At 47.4% G+C, this 17,769-nt stretch overlaps 2 protein-coding genes across 3 annotated transcripts; one reads left to right on the top strand and one right to left on the bottom strand.

Moving 5' to 3' along the window:
* Positions 1 to 2,316: 2,316 nt before the first annotated feature.
* Positions 2,317 to 6,941, bottom strand: SIRT3 (sirtuin 3). 2 transcript variants are annotated; one of them, XM_042882736.1, is made up of 8 exons: positions 6,865 to 6,941; positions 6,532 to 6,607; positions 5,397 to 5,594; positions 5,008 to 5,240; positions 4,755 to 4,855; positions 4,468 to 4,629; positions 3,854 to 4,063; positions 2,317 to 3,005 (listed from the first exon to the last, which is right to left on the bottom strand). In XM_042882736.1, exons 1-8 carry the CDS (start codon positions 6,902 to 6,904, stop codon positions 2,985 to 2,987), a joined length of 1,041 nt encoding a protein of 346 aa, XP_042738670.1. In that variant the 5' UTR covers positions 6,905 to 6,941; the 3' UTR covers positions 2,317 to 2,984. The 2 variants fall into 2 exon arrangements, with proteins under 2 accessions (XP_042738670.1, XP_042738671.1); XM_042882737.1 differs by lacking the exon at positions 6,532 to 6,607 and having other exon boundaries at positions 6,865 to 6,940.
* Positions 6,942 to 7,061: 120 nt separating this feature from the next.
* Positions 7,062 to 17,645, top strand: PSMD13 (proteasome 26S subunit, non-ATPase 13). The gene is made up of 13 exons (XM_042882729.1): positions 7,062 to 7,179; positions 8,182 to 8,260; positions 9,170 to 9,204; positions 9,283 to 9,338; positions 9,683 to 9,726; positions 9,965 to 10,051; positions 10,621 to 10,792; positions 11,286 to 11,365; positions 11,450 to 11,575; positions 12,152 to 12,214; positions 15,040 to 15,120; positions 16,170 to 16,286; positions 16,817 to 17,645. Exons 1-13 carry the CDS (start codon positions 7,085 to 7,087, stop codon positions 16,910 to 16,912), a joined length of 1,131 nt encoding a protein of 376 aa, XP_042738663.1. The 5' UTR covers positions 7,062 to 7,084; the 3' UTR covers positions 16,913 to 17,645.
* Positions 17,646 to 17,769: the final 124 nt, after the last annotated feature.

Genomic DNA, 17,769 nt, shown 5'->3' with positions numbered 1-17,769 from the left:
CGTGCTGGTATTTGTGTGGCTGTGTATCAGCGTGTGTGTCCCCATGTGTGGTCAGCCCTGCACAGGGGAGCTGTTCTCCAGGAATGCAGGTGGGACTGCAGACAAGAGTGGATGTTGCAGGGAATACAGCCTGTGGGATGCCTCAGCATAGTGTACCCTTGTCATGAGCAGTAAGTGTGGATGTGCTGCATGTGGCAGTAAGCATTATGACATCTGTGCAAACAGGATTGTGTGGATGTATATGAGTGCTGTGGGGAGCATGGTGTGTGTGCTTTGGGGCAGGCAGGAGGGGGGGGGGACTTTGAGACACTTCTGTTGTCTGCAGGAAAGGAACTTGTGACGACTGCCAGAAATGCTCTGATATTTTGTCTGTGGTACTGTGCAACCTCCTGTTACCACAGAGATTAGTTAGCAGTGCTCTTACCCTTCCCCATCTTACAATGATTGAAAGATTGGAATAGGGTCTGTGTGTGCTGACCTCCTCACCTTCCTCAGCTTTCCCACAGACTTGCTGCTGTTTGCACCCAGGGGCTGCTATTGGTCCTCTGCTATGGCTTACATTTCTTTTATGTATTTTTTTTTTTCCTTTTTAAAGAAAATCTAGTTTGTCTTGTACCAGGAGTTCCAAAATGTAACTAACAAGTAGGAATGCAAATGTGATGCTAGAATAAAGAAAACCTTCTGACAAATGGGTGCATGGCAGTGATTTCATTGAACGAGTTCTGAACAAGCAAGGAAGGATCATCTTCCGATTGGCATGTGGTTCTACCCCAAAACAGTGCCCTGAAGGGTAAAAGCCAGAAAGACTCCTTCCAGAAAGCAGTACCACCACATTTCTTTCATCCACCAAATAAGTGGTAGCAGATCACTTTACCAAGACAGGGCCTTTCTGTGATGAACCCATGCTGCCTATGCCCGTTAACAGGTTTGTTCTTTAATTACCTTTCAGTAGCACCCAGGATAATAGTCTCCATAACTTCTCCAGAGACAGATTGGACAGATAGGTCTGTAGCTTCCTGGGTCTTCTCTCATGCTCTTCTCACAACTCAGGATAACGCTGTCCAACTTTCAGCCTCAGGGACCTCCCCAGGTTCCCAAGATCTTTGGTGAATTGTTGAGAGAGATTCAGCTCCTTCTGTGCTCTGAGGTAAATCCCACAGACTGATAAATGCTGAGCTGATACATCTGGAGCCATATGTGGCCAAATGGAATGCCACTGCTCCTCAGTTGTGGTCCTCCAACCTAAAGGGCTGGACAGCTCAAGATGTATCACAAATACTAAAAAGTGAGGCAAAAAGAGCATGAAATACCTCTGTCTCTTTCTCATCCTTGATTGCTAGGTGACCATCTCCACCAAGGACCTGTCCTGTGTTTTCCTTAACCCTTCTCTTGCTGTTAACATACTTTTAGGCTTTTAATGTTACTGACTTGCTCTTTGTGCCTCACAGCAAGCAGCTGTTTACAGGACTGCTCATCTCCTTTGCAAATGCTCTGTAAAAACCATCCACACCAGCTGTTCTCCCTCTGTGGAATAAGAATTTGCTGCTTGGCCTTTGCAGCAGGACATGAGCCAACCTGGATGATTGCCTGGTTTCTGACAGCCCCAGGCAGCAGTAGGTCTCTGGGGACAAGGTAGCCTGGAGAGGCTGTTGGGACACCCAAGATGTCTGGGGCTGGGAGGCTGCAGATGTGTGGCCAGGGGCTGCATCAGAGGTTTGTGGTTGGTCTGGCCCAGGTGGTGGTAAGAACTGTGAAAGGCTGTCTCTTTGAGAAGCTGAAGGTGTGCTTTGTAACTGCAGTGCTAGTTTATCAGGGATGATGGTATTTTTAGCAGTAGTGATTAAAATTCTGCAAAAATCACATCACTCTAAAGTAGCAACAGCCCCTCTGCTTTCCCTGATGCTGCACGTTCAGATCTGCTGAGATCCCACTTGTGAGGACCACACAGATGTATTTGAATTGTGCTTTTGGATAAATGAGCTTGTTTCTCTGAATGCACGTTTGTTCAAACCTTTCTTTTAGGAAGCTGCTAGGACACAAAGCATGGAAGTCTCTGTTCCTGTAGCTGCGCCAGACTTCAATAGTGTCCCTAGAGCTGTTGGATGTACACCAGCTGTGTATTAGGTCTAAAGACTTGTAATTATACAGACAGCCATTTATACAGCTTTTGGAGGCTGCTTTGTAGAGCAGAGAAGTTAAGGAGTGTCCAGTGTTGTATTAGTAAGACACCTATGTATTTTGTTGGGACAGTATGTACTCAAGCACAAGGGACTGTGTGAAACTTACAGAAAAAACTCTCTGCTGGCATCAGCAAAATAGTTGTAACTCTTTATTATTAATAATCGCCCCTACCCTGATAATTCTTAGCGGTTGAGCTGGCCTTTCTGAACAGGAACAGGCCAGGCACATTAACAGCAATCATCTCCTGATCAGCAGGTTTCATCCAAAGACTAAACGTTACCAATCTGCAGCAGCTGGCAGCTCATGACTAAGAACAAAGTATCTGAGGAAGAGCTGTGCACCAGCACATCTCATCTGACATGCTGGTGAAACTCATGGCTGGACATTGTCAGATGGTGCTTTGACAGAGACAGAGCCACGCAGGAGTAAGGTATCTCCTAATGGGTGCCGAAATGAGGTAAGGTGAGGAGGAACAACCTTCAGCGGCTACATCAAATGTTTTGAAGTCTCAGATAGAAAAGCCTTCACATGTGGAAACTGTAGCTTGGCAGTGGGGCTGTGCTCCTTTCAGCTTCCCTTCCTTCGTGGGTGACAGGGTGTCACTGCTTCCAGGCTGGCTGGAATGAGCCATGAGCATCCTCCTTTTTCCAAATGCCAGTCCTATGTAGATTTCCTGCTGCAGACCTGGATGGACTTTTCCACAGCTCCCTGCTATTGCCTCTTTCTTTGCTCATGCTGGGCATGACAACATCTCCTTCTCTTCAGGATGAACACAGCTTTCCAGCAGCAGGGAGCCAGCTGTCCTATTGGTCTTTTGCGTCCAGCTAAAAATAAAGACCACAGTGTTTGCTTGGGTGTTTCAAACCTCCCACCCCCCACTAGCTCAGTCAGTGATGCTGCACCAAAATCCCAAAGCAAGGAGGTTTTTTCATGCTTTGCAACACTTGCACTAGCTTTGTCCATCCATCTGTGGCTTAGAACAGCACAAGCATTAAATGAAACCAAAGCAATTAGGTGAATGTACTGAAAGAGTACTCTGCTAAGGTGATGCTTGGCTCCCTGTTTAGTTGAGCAGTTACTCCCATTAAAGCAGGTAGCATTAACAGCATCTCAGGCTCACAGGCAGGGCTAAGCACTATAAAAACCAAGTCCTCTACTGCCTTACAAGATTGGACTGGATTAACATAACTTTTTTTTTTTTTGCCTGTGACTCTGGGCTACTGTCCTTAAATCTATATGGTGTGTTCCATTTGGGAATAAATAAATAAGCAGCTGAAAGCCACAGCTTTTCAGTAATCAAGCATGTTACCACTTGACGATGCCTTAAAGCACTCACGCTCAACTCTGAGTTTGGCATTTTCCACATTTTTCCTGTTTCCTCTGAGGCTGGCAGCTCTGTCCTCCCCTTCTGCCCACTGAAACGTTTAGCAATACAGCAGTCTGCTCTGTGGCACTGTGCCTGCCCCCATTGCAAAATACCACTGCTGTTTGCTTTTTTAACCCTCCTGCACTTTTCTCTGGTTCTTTTCTCTGAGTGCTGACTGTGAGCGTGGCAATGCCTGTGGTGCAAGTCTCTAATCCCAGCAAACACTGCCTGCATCCCCCCCAAGATAACTCAAGCACCAGGAATGGAGGCCAAGAGAAAGAGATGGGGCACCGAGCTCCTTCCCACCTTTTCTTTTTCTTTCTGAATTAGTGTTTGCATCTCTTCGTTCCAGTCCAGCAATTCCACGAGCTTCTTGACCCCAGTGACCACATCCTCCAGCTGGGCTATGTCATTGTAACGTTGCTGCCAGGCAAACGGTCCTACAAGATCTCGGTTGATGAGGACCCGGGGAACGGAGTTGCGAACAGCTCCTGCCAGGCTGGCAAAGGGCTCCACCTAGAGGGAGGCAACCCGGCAGAGCAGAGAGAAAGGTGGTCACCCCGCTGCAGGGATCAATTCATTACGTGCTGCATTTCAGAGATTTCAGACTGCTGGGTTCGTGCTTAACAAGTTCTCCCACCATGGGCTAAGCTATCCCAGCTTTGAACTGGTTATGGATGTTGCCAGTTATCCCATGGCCTCAGGTTGCTGCAAAAATTACTTCTTCCATTCCAGGTGCCCACCTTCACCAGGAGCACTTAAAGTTTTCATACTGCCTCTGAGTGCATACACCCTGCTTCCCGCTACCTCCAATTTTACCTAGATAACCCAGTTTCTTGCCTTCTGTAACCCCTCTCTCTCCTCCAGAGCACCTCGGGCCCTTTTTTCCTTGTAAACAAGGACATCCCCTAGTCCCATACCTCCAGGGACGTTCCGATGACAAAAAGCAGGTCTGCCATGGGGAAGTCTGTCAAGTGCAGGAAGAAGCGCTGCGGGAGCTCCTCGCCAAAGAACACGATGTCAGGCTTGACGATTCCGGTGCAGACGCGACAGTGAGGGACCTTGTCTGCCATAACGTCCCCCTGAAGTAAAAGTACCCAATGCTAGTTGATATGGGGCAGCACATATACACACAAGCAGGGTCACAACCATGTTGGACCCTCCCAGTAACATTACTTCGTGTCAGTGCCCAGCTGCAGTCACTCACCCTGAAGTCCTCTCCTGGGAATTTCCTCCGACAGACTGTGCACGTGGCAGTAGCAAAAGTGCCGTGGGCTTCCACCAGTCTATCAGGAGGGATCCCAGCAACTGGAACACAGCAGGTGGGAGAGGATCAGCTCAGCATGAGGTGACTGAACCAGAAACTCCATCTTCAACAGGCATTTCCCCAGTTCTCCTGTTCTGTTTCTCATCCTCATCTTTTTCTGGTACTGTACTGCTGAGAGCTGGAGAAAACTCACCTCGCTCCAGCCCATCAATATTCTGAGTATAGAGACGCAGAAGGAGCCCTTTGTCATGCAGGAGTCTCAGGAAATAGTGAGCATAGTTGGGTCTATAATTGCCAGGGTAGAGCTCCTTGGCCAAAGTGAAAAATGGCTTGGGGTTGATGAAGAAGTAGGCCAGTTCAAAGATGGCTTCGGGATAAGGGATGCTGTACTGCTCAAGGTTACTATAGAGGCCGCTCCCTGGGGACCTGCAGAGAGGCAAGGAAGGCAGGCAGTCAGAACACAGGGGGAAAGCCACACACCACGCCAAGACACAAAAGAGCAGAGAGCCAGGTCCTTGGCCTAGGCTGAAGAACCTGGTAGTCCCAATATTAAACAAGGATATAAAACAATGAAGGCACTACCTGAAGTCTGGGATCCCGCTGGGGGTGCTAATCCCTGCACCGGCCATCACCACTACTCGATGACACTCCTTCTTCCGAATGAGCTCCGCCACATCCTGCAGGGTGAGCTTCTGCTTCCCACTGTCACCTCCCCAACTGCCCAGTCCCAAAACAGCACTGGCAGCAGCAGATTGAGAGAAGGACCTGTTCCCTTGTACCCTGTTTGGAAGAGGGAAAGCACAGTAGGTTGCCTGGTGAGAGACTTCAGCTGAAAGAGCTGCTCAGTGGACCTGGGGGAGAACCACACCAAGAATGCTGCAGAACGCTCTTCAATCTGCAAGACTGTATTAGTATATAATCAATGAGGACAAAGCTTAAGCATTAGTCTACTCTCAAAAAAGATGCTTTGCATTGCACTGATTTTAGAAGACCTTAAAAACACCCAATGCTAAAACACACCAAATTTCCCTATAAGAAGGTTGTTGTTTTTTTTTTTCTGCAGGGAGTAGACATAGGACTGTGGGAACCATGCTCAGGGACTCAGGTCTCACATATTATTTACAATACTGTTTTCTATGCTTTGGGTTTCAGGAAGCTTCTAACAGGGTGCTGTGGTCACTCTGGAAAACAGCACTGCCTGGGTTAGAACAGACATTTCACCAGTTCTCTACTTCCCCCCAAAGGACTCTGCCGTGGGAGAGCTCCATGAACAGCTGGAAAGTACAGGAACTGCAGGTCAGCAGTGAGTACAGATGGGGCTCAGAACACCCATTATTATCTAAGGAACACTTTCTCCCTAGACAATGAGTGCTTGCTGCAGCAGGATATTAAAAGCAGTCCAGGCGAGGCATGGGAATGTGAAGAGCCAAGAGCTGCTGGATCCTGGCAATCTGCAAACAGCAATTACTATGTCCTAACGTTGTGCTCAGTGTGACTGACACTGACACCACTAGGACACGGTTCTGCCGTGCCAGGTCAGATCCCCACAGAGCTAAATTCACAACCTGGCAAACATTAACATTTCTCTGCGCTTTGTTTCTGAGCTCCCAGCTGCAATCCCCAGCTCAGACTCAAAGACACGCAGGCCCACGTGTCTGTTCAGACAGGAGAGGTGAGGCTCTCCGCACCAGGGCTGCACGAAACCATCCAGCCCTACCTGCATGCCCCACAGCCAGTCCTGCACTGAGGGCGGAACCGAGCCGGGCCACCACGCTCCCACAGGTTCCTCCACGCTGCAAGAAAACACACTCAGCGGACTGCGATTCAAGGAAGAAACGGAGACAGCAAAATGCGAAGAGGAGGCTCCCTCGGCCTGCCCCAAACCCCACTTTCTCCTCTCAGCTCCCTCTCAGAGCCCAGCCCCTTACTCCTTACTCAGGCTCCCCTCCGGCCCTGCTCCCTTACCCCAGCTCCTCCCCATACCCTCAGCCCCTGTCCCTTCCACGCAGGCTCCCCCCAGCACCCATCAGGGCCCACTCCCTCCCCTCACCCGCCACCAGTGCCGCTCCGCGCCGAACCCCCCGCTCCATGGCCCCGTTGCCATGGTTACGGGGGGCGGGGTAGGGGGGGAGGGGAAGTGTGCGGGGGGGACGGACAACGCGAGGCCTCACGGTGCCCAGCGTGCCCTGCGCCGCGCCGGAAGTGAGTGTGCATTTCCGGTGAGGGCGGCCCGGGGCTCGGCGTCGCTGCCCGCTGCGGTCGCCGCCGCCATGAAGGACGTGCCGGGCTTCCTGCAGCAGAGCCAGAGCGCGGGGCCTGGGCAGGCCGCCGTGTGGCACCGCCTGGAGGAGCTCTACAATAAGAAGTGAGCGTCGGGGGGGGCTCCGCGGGATCGCCCCGAGGTGGCTGCGGGGGTCCGCCTCGGGGTGCTAGGCTCCGGGTGGGAAAAGGGGCAGCGGGGGCGGCTCGGTTAGCGCTGCGGGTAAGGCGCGGGGGGACGGCAGGGGATGCTTTCCGTGTTCCTCCACGGTGCTGCGGTCGTTCGCCCGGGGAGTCCCTGTTCGGCGTGGTGAGGTCACCGCTGTGTCTCGTCCCCGAACCGCGGGGCTGGTGTCAGTGTGAGCTTGCGGGATGCCCTGCTTGTGCGTGGCCCCGGGTGTTGCTCCGGGGGTAGTGACTGAAAGCTGCACGGGGGGAAAAGCGTCTGGGGGTTAACTGACAGCGGCTGCTGAACGTGAGCAGGCAGCGTGCCCAGGTGGCCGAGGCCAACGGCTTCCTGGCTTGTGTCCGTAGTAGCCTGGCCAGCTGGAGTATGAGCTGATCGTCCTCTTGTACTCACTTCTGTCGTGGCCACACCTTGAGTGCTGTGCCCAGAGTTTGGTCCATCACTACCATAAAGACATAAAGGTCTTGGAGTGTGCCCAAAGAAGGGCAGTGGGGCTGTGAGGGGTCTGGAACACATGTCTTATGGGGAGCGGCTGGGGGAGTTGGGATGGTTAAGTCTGGAGCAGAGGAGACTCAGGGGAAACCTTATCAGTCCTAATAACTGCCTGATAGGAGGTTGTGGAAGTGGGTGGGAATTGGCCTCTTCTCCCAGGTAATGGTGATAGGACTAAAGGTGACAGCGTCAAGTTGCACCAGGGCAGGATCAGGTTGGATGTTAGGAAACATTTCTTCTTGTAAAGAGCAGAGATGCAGAGGCACAGGCTGCCTGAGGAGGTGGTGCAGTCACCGCCCCTGGGGATGTTTGAGAACTACAGAGATGTGGCACTGAGGGTCATTGGACATGATAGGTATGGGTTGGAGTTGGACTTGATTTCAGAGGCCTTTTCCAATCTTCATAGTTCTGTGATTCTGTGTTTTGAAGGCTCTGGCACCAGCTGACGCTGCAAGTTTTGGATTTTGTGCAGGACCCTTGCTTTGCCCAAGGAGATGGACTCATCAAGGTGAGGTGCTCAGCTATCTATGAGCCTTTGTTCCCCTTTCTGTGACAAAGATGAGTGATGGTATTTTCCTGCTAGCGAAACTAAGTGCTCTGTGACTTATCTCAGGAGAAACACTGAACTAGAGAAACTTACCTGGGAGGAGTTTGTGAAGCAGATGCAAGTGTGTGGGGATTTGGGTAGCTCTTTTGGAAGTGTGCAAAGATTAAGTGTGCTGTGTAGCGAGCCTCAAATTAACGTTATCGTGATTTCATTCAGTCCAGATTTTGGACAGGGGGTGTAGTGTCTTTTTCTTTCCCTTTTGGAATAGGGTGGTTTACTGTTGCAAATACAGGATAGGCTGGCTGCAGTATAAATAGTAGTTACAGAGCATTGTATGCAGTAGTTCACCCATGCTTTGTCAGGTTCTTCCTTCATGAAGATAGGGGCTTACTCATATCCTCTGTGTGTTACAAGTGAGCATTCCTTCTTTCCTCACTTTCCTTTGTGTCTCTTTTAAAATCAGTTTCCCATGAGGCAATTGCTTCCTTGATGAAGAGCCACTAGTTTCTAGTTGAAGGAATGTGTGTGAAGGGGTTAGAATGTGTGCAGGGAGTTTTGAAATGTTTATGCCTGTGCTATGTGTGCATTGGTAGTAGAAAGCAAGCACCAGGCTGGTCTGCAGAGAGGCATTGTGTTTCAGTATCTGCTAGCTTATAAAGTTCATAAATCACCCCTTCCAGGTGGGAGGATACTGAATGGATAGAATTATCACAAAAAAAGCCATTTTTGGATCCTGTATTTTGCATGACATAGCTCTTTCCTGCTCCCTACTTTATTGGAAGAATGTATGGGAATACAATGAGGAAGTGAATGTTGTGGATAAAGCAAAATATCTGTTTTCCCTGACTGTTCATATCTTTGTACCCACAGCTTTATGAGAACTTTATCAGCGAATTTGAACACAGGTGAGTTTGTTTGCCTGGAAGTTTTTGGATAGCCCACTGCTGACAACTACTGCTCTGACAATGGGTTCTTCATTCTAGGGTGAATCCCCTGTCCCTTGTAGAGATCATTCTTCATGTAGTCAGGCAGATGACAGGTAAGTGACCTCACCCTTTGCTTACAGCATTTTTAAGCAGTGATGTCCATGAAACTAGGTAGTAGTAACAGCTAAAACTTCAGTGCTGAGCTATTGTCTTCCTTGTGTGTGGAAAAAGGAAAGCACCAGTGCTAAGAGTTTGAGTAATTAGTGCTGTGTAACAGCATCAGTATCATTGCTCAGCTGAGAAATCAGCTAATGTGCAGAAAGCCTGGCTTACAGATGGTAGCAGCTTTAGAAGTTTGGACAATATGCTATAAGAAAAAATTCTTGAATTTAGGTAAAGGATTTACACCTAGGTTAATTTAGAGGAATTTCTGAGGGTTTTGTTGTTGTTGTTGCAGATCCCACTGTGGCCCTTACCTTTCTGGAAAAGACTCGAGAAAAGGTATTTTTGAGATCACCCTTCCTAGTTGCTCACCTATGTGAATGGTAATGTGTATTTCAAATACGAAACAGCTGGAAAGACATGTCTTTATGTTGAGACTATGGTGGAGAATCCTTAGAGTGAACACCTGTGTTCCAATGCTGTAGCTTGTTAACAAGTGAAGTATAACGGGGTTTGGGTTTCAAGAGCTGTCCTGACTGGAATGGAAACACTCAAGTATGGGTTTCTGTAACTACAGGTAAAAAGCAGTGATGAAGCTGTCATTCTGTGTAAAACGGCCATTGGAGCACTGAAGCTGAACATTGGAGACCTGCAGGTGACAAAGGTGAGGTGGTAGCTAGAGTTGTACAAGTACTCAACTAGTTTGGAGCTCAGTGATGAGTTCAGTAGTGGGTGTGCCTGCGCCTGTGCTTCAGTTGTGAATGAGATGATCGTAGATACGCAGCTCCTAGGACTTCCAGGAAGACCTGCAGTTCTGCTCTCTGTCTCTTAAGCCATAAAAATGTGGGTGTAGTGCTTGCAGCCAATGAATTTTCAGGAAGATTCTGAGAACCATCTTTGAAGTTTAGGGTTTTCCATGCAGTTCTGCTTGAGCCTTTTGCAAGTTCAAATATTTTGAAGGATTATGGTATTAAGTATTATATAGATGGAGTTTGGGGTGTTTTTGTGTGTGTGGTGTTGGTTTTTTTGCTTTTTTTATTTTAGAGGAAAAATGCCATTACTTTATTTTTAATACCATGGTAGTGGCTTTGGCTGTGGTCTCATCTGTTCTTACTACTGAATGGATGTGACTTGCAGAACAGATATGATAACCCTTAACGATAAACTGGAAGGATAGGGAGGGGATGTGCATGAAGTGTACCTTATGTAACAAACAAGTTTTCCGCTTACTAGGAGACCATTGAGGAGGTTGAGGAGATGCTGAACAATCTCCCTGGGGTGACTTCAGTTCATAGCCGCTTCTATGATCTCTCCAGCAAGTACTACCAGACGATTGGGAACCACGCCTCGTACTACAAGGATGCGCTGCGGTTTCTGGGGTGCATCGATGTTAAAGATCTGCCGGGTAACTCTTCCTTTGCTTAGCAAAGAGAGCCTCAACTTCACTCTCCGTTCTATCACTTCAAACTAAATAAATGCACAGGTTTTCTTGGCTTTGTTTTGAGTGTATTGTTGGCTTAGGACCTACCTAGAAAGAAAGCAGGGAAGAGGGAGGCGGTTAGGAAACACGTGAAGAATGAGTAGGATTCTGCTTCTAAGTGAATTGAGGTGATGGAGGCAGGGCATAATGCTCCTACCAAGAGAGATAGTTTGTTCTAGTTCCCAAAATCTTCAGTATAGGTTCAAAAAAAGCCTCTCTGTTTTTTTCTTTTACACTCCTGTGCTTGTTGCAAGTTTCTGAATTTCAAGCATGAGAATGGAAAGGGAGAAGGGCTGCAGATAATATAATACGGACAGAGAAGAAAGTGAGGGAAAGGCTAATGGGACTTAGTCTGCTGCTCCAAGCACATGTTTGTTGACATTTTGGTGTTGTTTGTATGGTTTTTTTCTTTCTACAGTATCAGAGCAGCAGGAGAGAGCCTTTACCCTGGGGCTGGCAGGGCTCCTGGGAGAAGGTGTTTATAACTTTGGAGAGCTGGTAAGGGATGCTACTTTTCTTTCTGCTGTTGAGTAGTAAGAGTTGATTTTATCCTTTTAACAATGTTTTGCATATATCCTACAGCTCATGCACCCTGTTCTGGAGTCCCTGAGAAGCACTGATCGGCAGTGGCTGATTGATACGCTTTATGCCTTCAACAGTGGTAATGTAGAGACGTTTCAGGCTTTGAAGTCAGCATGGGGTCAACAGGTGAGTGATTGAGTTGGTACATTGCTTGATGTCTAGGCTTGATATTTACAGAGGTCACCTAGGAGATTCTGAGATCTTTAACTTAAGATTTCCTGACTTTTGGGTATAATTTTAATCACAGAACTACATCTTTCATCTTGGTTGGTTTTGTCAGAGAATATAGGGACTGCAAAGTTAATGAAGCTTTATTAATTGTAATTATGGTGAGAGGGCACTTGGACAGCACCTGCCTCTTTGCTCCCTTGTTCTCTCCCAGGTGATTGCAGACACCTAACTTCTGTAGTATTATGGACATGGCAGTAGTTGCATATTGACTTGTCTGCTTATACAAGGCTGTGGCTTTTATTAGGAGGCTGCCTGCCTTGTGGGGCAGTGTGTTTAACTCAGTTCTTGGGACTTACTGTATGGATTCATTGCCAAGCAGTGGGTGGCTTGTAGTGGCCTCACTCTCATACAAGAGGATTTATGAGGTACCCACAATGAATGGGTCTCTCTGGCTTACTCCTGTGTATAGCATGCTTTGCCAGCAGGGAAGAATAAGTAATAACAGACTTGTTGTGTTTTACCCTCTCACAGCCAGATCTGGCTGCAAATGAAGCGCTTCTGCTGCAGAAGATTCAACTGTTATGTCTTATGGAGGTGAGCTGCTGAGCTGAGAACTGTCTTGTGGGAAATGTGGGAAATTGAAAGGTGCTGCTCTGACTGCTTTTTGATGGGGTTAGCTTCAAAGTCAAGTGCTGCATTCTCTGCTGAGCAGATTCATTTGTATGACCGAGAAACTCTGGAGTGCAACTAGCTGGTTGACAGCAAGTTTTGCCTCTAGGTGGTGCCAAGAAGCAAATATTGTGCTTGTTTGTGGTTTCAAGGATTCAAAGGTTTCTCTTTCAGTCAGGGTATGGAGGTGGAAAAGTAAGGAGCAAGCTTTGTACCTAAGGGCAGTATCTGAAATAACTCTTCAGATATGTTCTGTGTAAGAAAATGTGGTTAAAGTCTTAACCAACTTACGTCCTTTCTCTGGCCGGTAACTCAGTGATGAAAACATTTTTCTCTGTCACTTGAAGATTTTGGTTTTATTGTTACCAACTAGTGTTTATGTGTAAACCTCCCTGACTCTCAATCTGTTTTCGGAGTTCCATTATCTAAATCATAATGTGTGTGTATATATATATATATGTATATATATGTGTGTGTGTGTATATATATATATGTGTGTGTGTGTGTATATATATATATATACATATATATATGTGTATATATATACGTATATATATGTGTGTGTATATATATATATATGTATATATATGTGCACACATCCTGTGTGTGTGTGTGTTTTCCACTTCTAGTGTTCTACTGGGAACTGCTTTTACTACCCATAGGCATTGTCTTGTGTCAGGGGTTCAGTGCAGTCTGACCTGCTTTATTTGGAGATTGTGGTGTTAGTGGGAAATCTGCTCAGAGCAACGAGGTTTGTGGAGGAGTGAGGAATGCTACTATTTTCTGCTGGCAGAAATAGTTTTCTTTGAAATATTTTGATTAAATATGGAAAAAGCAGTTGGTGCTGCAGGTTGAGATCTCAGCGGGGCAGTGCAATGAGGCTGTGTGTGCTATAGAGTGGAAAAAAAAAACCAACAACGTAAGAACAACTATCAATATCAAAAGGAGCAATGGTAAGAGAAGAACCAAGGAGAATTTCCATCCTTTACTTGTTGCAGCCGGGAATGTGACCACTGAGGATAAGGAGAAAGCTGAGTCCTCAACACCTTTAAGTCTGCCTTTGAGAGGCAGATCAGTTATCCTCAGCGCACTTTACACCCTGATCTGCAAGTCTGGTATGCTACGCAGAATACACCCCTGGTGATTCAGGTGGAGACAGTCAGAGAGCTCCTCCTCCATCTGGACTGTCACAGGTCCATGGGACCGGATGGGCTCCACCCTCGGGTGCTGAGGGAGCTGGCAGGGGTGATTGCCGAGCCGCTCTCAGCCGTCTACCAGCGCTCCTGGTTAACTGGAGAGGTCCCAGAGGACTGGAGGCTTGGTGATGTGACTCCTATCTTCAAGAAGGGCTGTAAGGAGGATTTGGGGAACTACAGGCCTGTCAGCCTGACATCAGTACTAGGGAAAGTTATGGAGCAAGGTGTCATAGGTGAGATCGCATGACGTGTGTGGCATCCAGGGGATCAGGCCCAGCCAGCACAGGTTTGTGAAAGGCAGGTCGTGCTTGACCAACCTCATCTCCTACAACTGGGTGACCAGTCTGGTGGACGAGGCAAAGGCTGTTGATGTAGTTTACCCAGACTTCAGCAAAGCCTTTGACATGATCTCTCACAGTATTCTCCCAGGGAAACTGGCTTCCCGTGGCCTGGACAGGTTGGGTAAGGAACTGGCTGGAGGGCTGTGCCCAACGGGTAGTGGTGAATGGAGCTGGAAAGTGCAGCTGGTGACCCGTTACAAGTGGTGTCCTCTAGGGGTCGGTACTGGGGCTCATCTTGTTTATTTGTATCTTTATTGATGATGTAGATTGGGGATCCGCTAGAGGGGATTGAGTGTATCTTTGGTACGTTTGCAGATAACACCAAGTTGGGAGGTGGTGTTGATCTGCCTGAGGGTAGGGAGGCCTTTCAGGGGCATCTACATAAGCTGGATTGCTGGGCTAAGGTTGAATGGAATGAGGTTCAACAAAGCCAAGTGCTGGGACCTGCACTTTGGCCACAGTAATCCCATGCAGCACTACAGGCTTGGGGATGAGTGGCTGGATGACTGTGAAGAGGAAAGGGACCTGGGGGTGTTGATGCTTGACTGAACATGAGCCAACAGAGTGCCCAGGTGGCCATGAGGGCCGACAGCATCCTGGCCTGCATTAGAAATAGTGTGGCCAGCAGGAGCAGGGAGGTAATCATCCCCTGTACTCAGCACTGGTGAGGCCACACCTTGAGTATTGTGTTCAGGGACCCTCACTACCAAAAAGACATTCAGGCCCTGAAAGGTGTCCAGAGAAGGGCAACAAAACTGGTGAGGGGTCTGGAGCACAAGTCTTATGAGGAGCGGCTGAGGGAGCTGGGATTGTTCAGTCTGGAGAAGAGGAGGCTCAGGGGAGACCTCACTGCACTCTACAGCTTCGTGAAGGGAGGTTGTGGTGAGGAGGGGTTTGGCCTCTTCCAGGCAACAAACAGGACCTGAGGAAATGGCCGCAAGATGTATCAGAGGAGGCTGAGATTAGACATAAGGAGAAACTATTTCTCCCAAAGAATAGTCAGGCACTGGAATGGCTGCCCAGGGAGGTGGTGGAGTCGCCGTCCCTGGTAGTGTTCAAGAGGTGTCTGGATGAGGAGCAACAAGATCTGGTTTAGTGCTTGTGGTAGCAATGGTAATGGGAGGTTGGTTGGACTAGATGATCTTTTCCCACCTTGTGATTCTGTGATTCTATGAACTGTGAGGCCTTATTTTTTTTCTTTTCTTGAACTCAGATGACTTTCACCCGCCCAGCCAATCACAGGCAGCTCACTTTTGAGGAGATTGCTAAGAGTGCCAAAGTCACTGTGAACGAGGTGAGTTCAGGGCTAAACTGATGTTTTGATGCTGAAGTTTTTAAGTTCTGAAACATTCTGACTGGATCCACTCCCTCATGGATCCCTAAGTGTGAATCTTCTCCCCTGTTCTTGTGTTTGGTGAACACTGTTAGAAGAAATTGCTCCTATCTGTTAATAAGTGGATCTGGAAGATTCTTAAGCATCTGTTCCAACCTGTTTTTGCAAGCAGGCCTTTCACTTATATTATCCAGGACTCCGTCAAACTGTGCTGACTGTTTCCAGCAAGGGGAGATTTTGCCATGTCACTGGTGTTTAATTTTTTTCACTGTGAAGAATTTATTGTTTATCCAGCTAGAATTCTCTCTGAAACAACTTCTGACTCTTGTCTCCCCTCTTTTCACTGTGCGTCCATGTGAGAATAGCACCTCCACGTTCTCTGTTGCTGCCTTTTATATGTTGAAAGGCTATGATGATGTTTCCCCTGGCCTTCTTTCATCTAGGCTCAGGACTTCATGCTTGTTGTCACTGAGCTAAGAAGAATTGTGTAGTGTGATCTACAGAGATCTGTCTTTATGGTGGCTCTTATTTCCAGCATCTCTACCTCTCCTACCACTTTGGTGTCATCTGTAAATTTGCTATCCTGCTAGCGTTAAAAGAGTGTTTATTAGTATTTGACCCAGTGTCAACTCATGAGAAACTCTATAATCAGCTGCCTGCTCAATTCTGAGACATTAAGCTTGCCTTTGAACTTGCAGGAAGAACCTGCTAAAACTCTCATCCTGTGGTCTCTCTGTATGCTCTAACTAGGTTGTTCAGCAAGGATGTGGTAAAAGTTCTTGTTGAATATCTTGCGAAAAGAAAGATGCAGCTCCTCACCCTCTGTACAAATTATTTTCTTTAAAGCAAGGTGGGTATGAGAGATGCTGCAGGCCTTGATCTTTTTTTTTTTTTCCTTAAAAAAAATCACAGACTGGACCCATTTAAAGGTTTTGTACATCTTTGGGGAAAATGGGCGATCCCCTGTTTTCTTGGTATTTTTTCCTTTTTTTTTTTTTTTTTTTTTTTAGGTGGAACTGCTGGTGATGAAGGCTCTCTCAGTAGGCTTGGTAAAGGGCAGTATTGATGAAGTGGATAAGAGGGTGCACATGACGTGGGTGCAGCCACGTGTGTTGGATTTACAGCAGGTAATGACCAGCTGGAATACTGTGGCAGTATTGATGTATTTTCTTGTGCCTTAATTGACCTGGAAGCTGAAATAAGAACTGCTAAAGGTCACTGAGAACAGATCTTAATTGCTCCTTGAAGGTGTGCAGGAAACTCAGAACTATATCTGCTTCTCTTCCATTATTTACGTAGCCTTTAGCTCCTTCCTTGTGTATATGGTGCATATGTATGTGTTTTGCAGTAACTGCTTACAGATTTGTGAGGAGAAAGACTGATAGAAACACTTCCCTTTGAAAAACCACCAGAAAACTTCAGTGAAGTGACCGTTTTCCAGGATGTGGCTCCTTCAAACAGAAATGTATGAAACAAGGAACAAGCTGCAGCTGGTGGTCTTCTCTTGGGAAGAGAGTAGGTCAGGGTGATAAAGACAGAAGGTGCTGAATTTCTCAAGTTCACCTTCATAACAAATGTTCTGAGAAGTTGGAGATCTCCAGTATTTTGCCGTTTGTAGTGATTGGAGCAGTCAAGTTACTGTGGGTTTGTCTTCCAGATCAAAGGAATGAAAGATCGCCTGGAGTTCTGGTGCACAGATGTGAAAAGCATGGAGATGTTGGTGGAGCATCAAGCCCATGACATCCTGACATAGAGGACCTTGCACTATCCTGGAAGAGGAACTTCTACTGCTACTGATGCTAGCAGCACTCAGACCACTGACTCTGTACTGAATTATATTGAAGGGGGGTGGGTGGGTGAAGGGGAGAGCAGCTTTATGATACGTGTTCGGAGGAGTAAGTGGCCTTTTGCTGTGTAACCCTTTGGTGCTTGGAGTCAAGATTTCCCTATGCGCTAACATTAGTGCTGACATGGCACTGACCATGGGAGCTCCCATCCTGCTCTTGAACAAAGAGGTCAAAGGCTCAGTGGTGGCTGATCTATCAGTCCTGCTGTCAAACTGTGGGAGGATGTGAATACTCATTGCATGTTACAGGAGTGGAGGCTATTTGCCCACTGAGGGGATAGCAGAAGCTCCTCTATAAAATGTGCTAGAGAGGTGCCTGACCATTGTATGTGGTATTACTTTAGTGGTGTTGGCCTTAGGAGGGCATGACCTTCCCTGGTACCCTCTCCCTCCCTGCCCTGCAGCAGCCTGAAGGCAGCTTTATCAAAATCATTTCTACTGCCCTCTTTCTCCACAGTCCCTCCTCTTCATTTGCAGTAGAGGGAGTGTTTACTCCATCAAAGGGTTTTTTCCAGGATTACCATTCAGTGGATTTGGTTTTATATACTTCTGGGGGTGGTTGTCTTTTATGAACACTTTGTGCTAAAGTGAATTGCAGCAGTACTGCTGGAATAAACTACTCTGCCTTCCCTTTTCTGTAGTTCTGTAGTGCTTCTTTTGTAGTTGGGTCTCTGGACTGGTTACAAATACGCTTCCTTTAGAGTTTTGTATTTAAAAGTCAACAACAAAATAACCTTCTTCCCAGAGCAGTGCAGGTTGAATTA

Source organism: Lagopus leucura, unplaced genomic scaffold (assembly GCF_019238085.1).
Source record: "Lagopus leucura isolate 7727_CA_CO unplaced genomic scaffold, USGS_WTPT01 Super-Scaffold_100035, whole genome shotgun sequence".
Lineage (NCBI taxonomy): Eukaryota > Metazoa > Chordata > Aves > Galliformes > Phasianidae > Lagopus > Lagopus leucura.
Note: the sequence above shows the minus strand (reverse complement) of the source record. Positions and strands in the feature narration are given on the sequence as shown.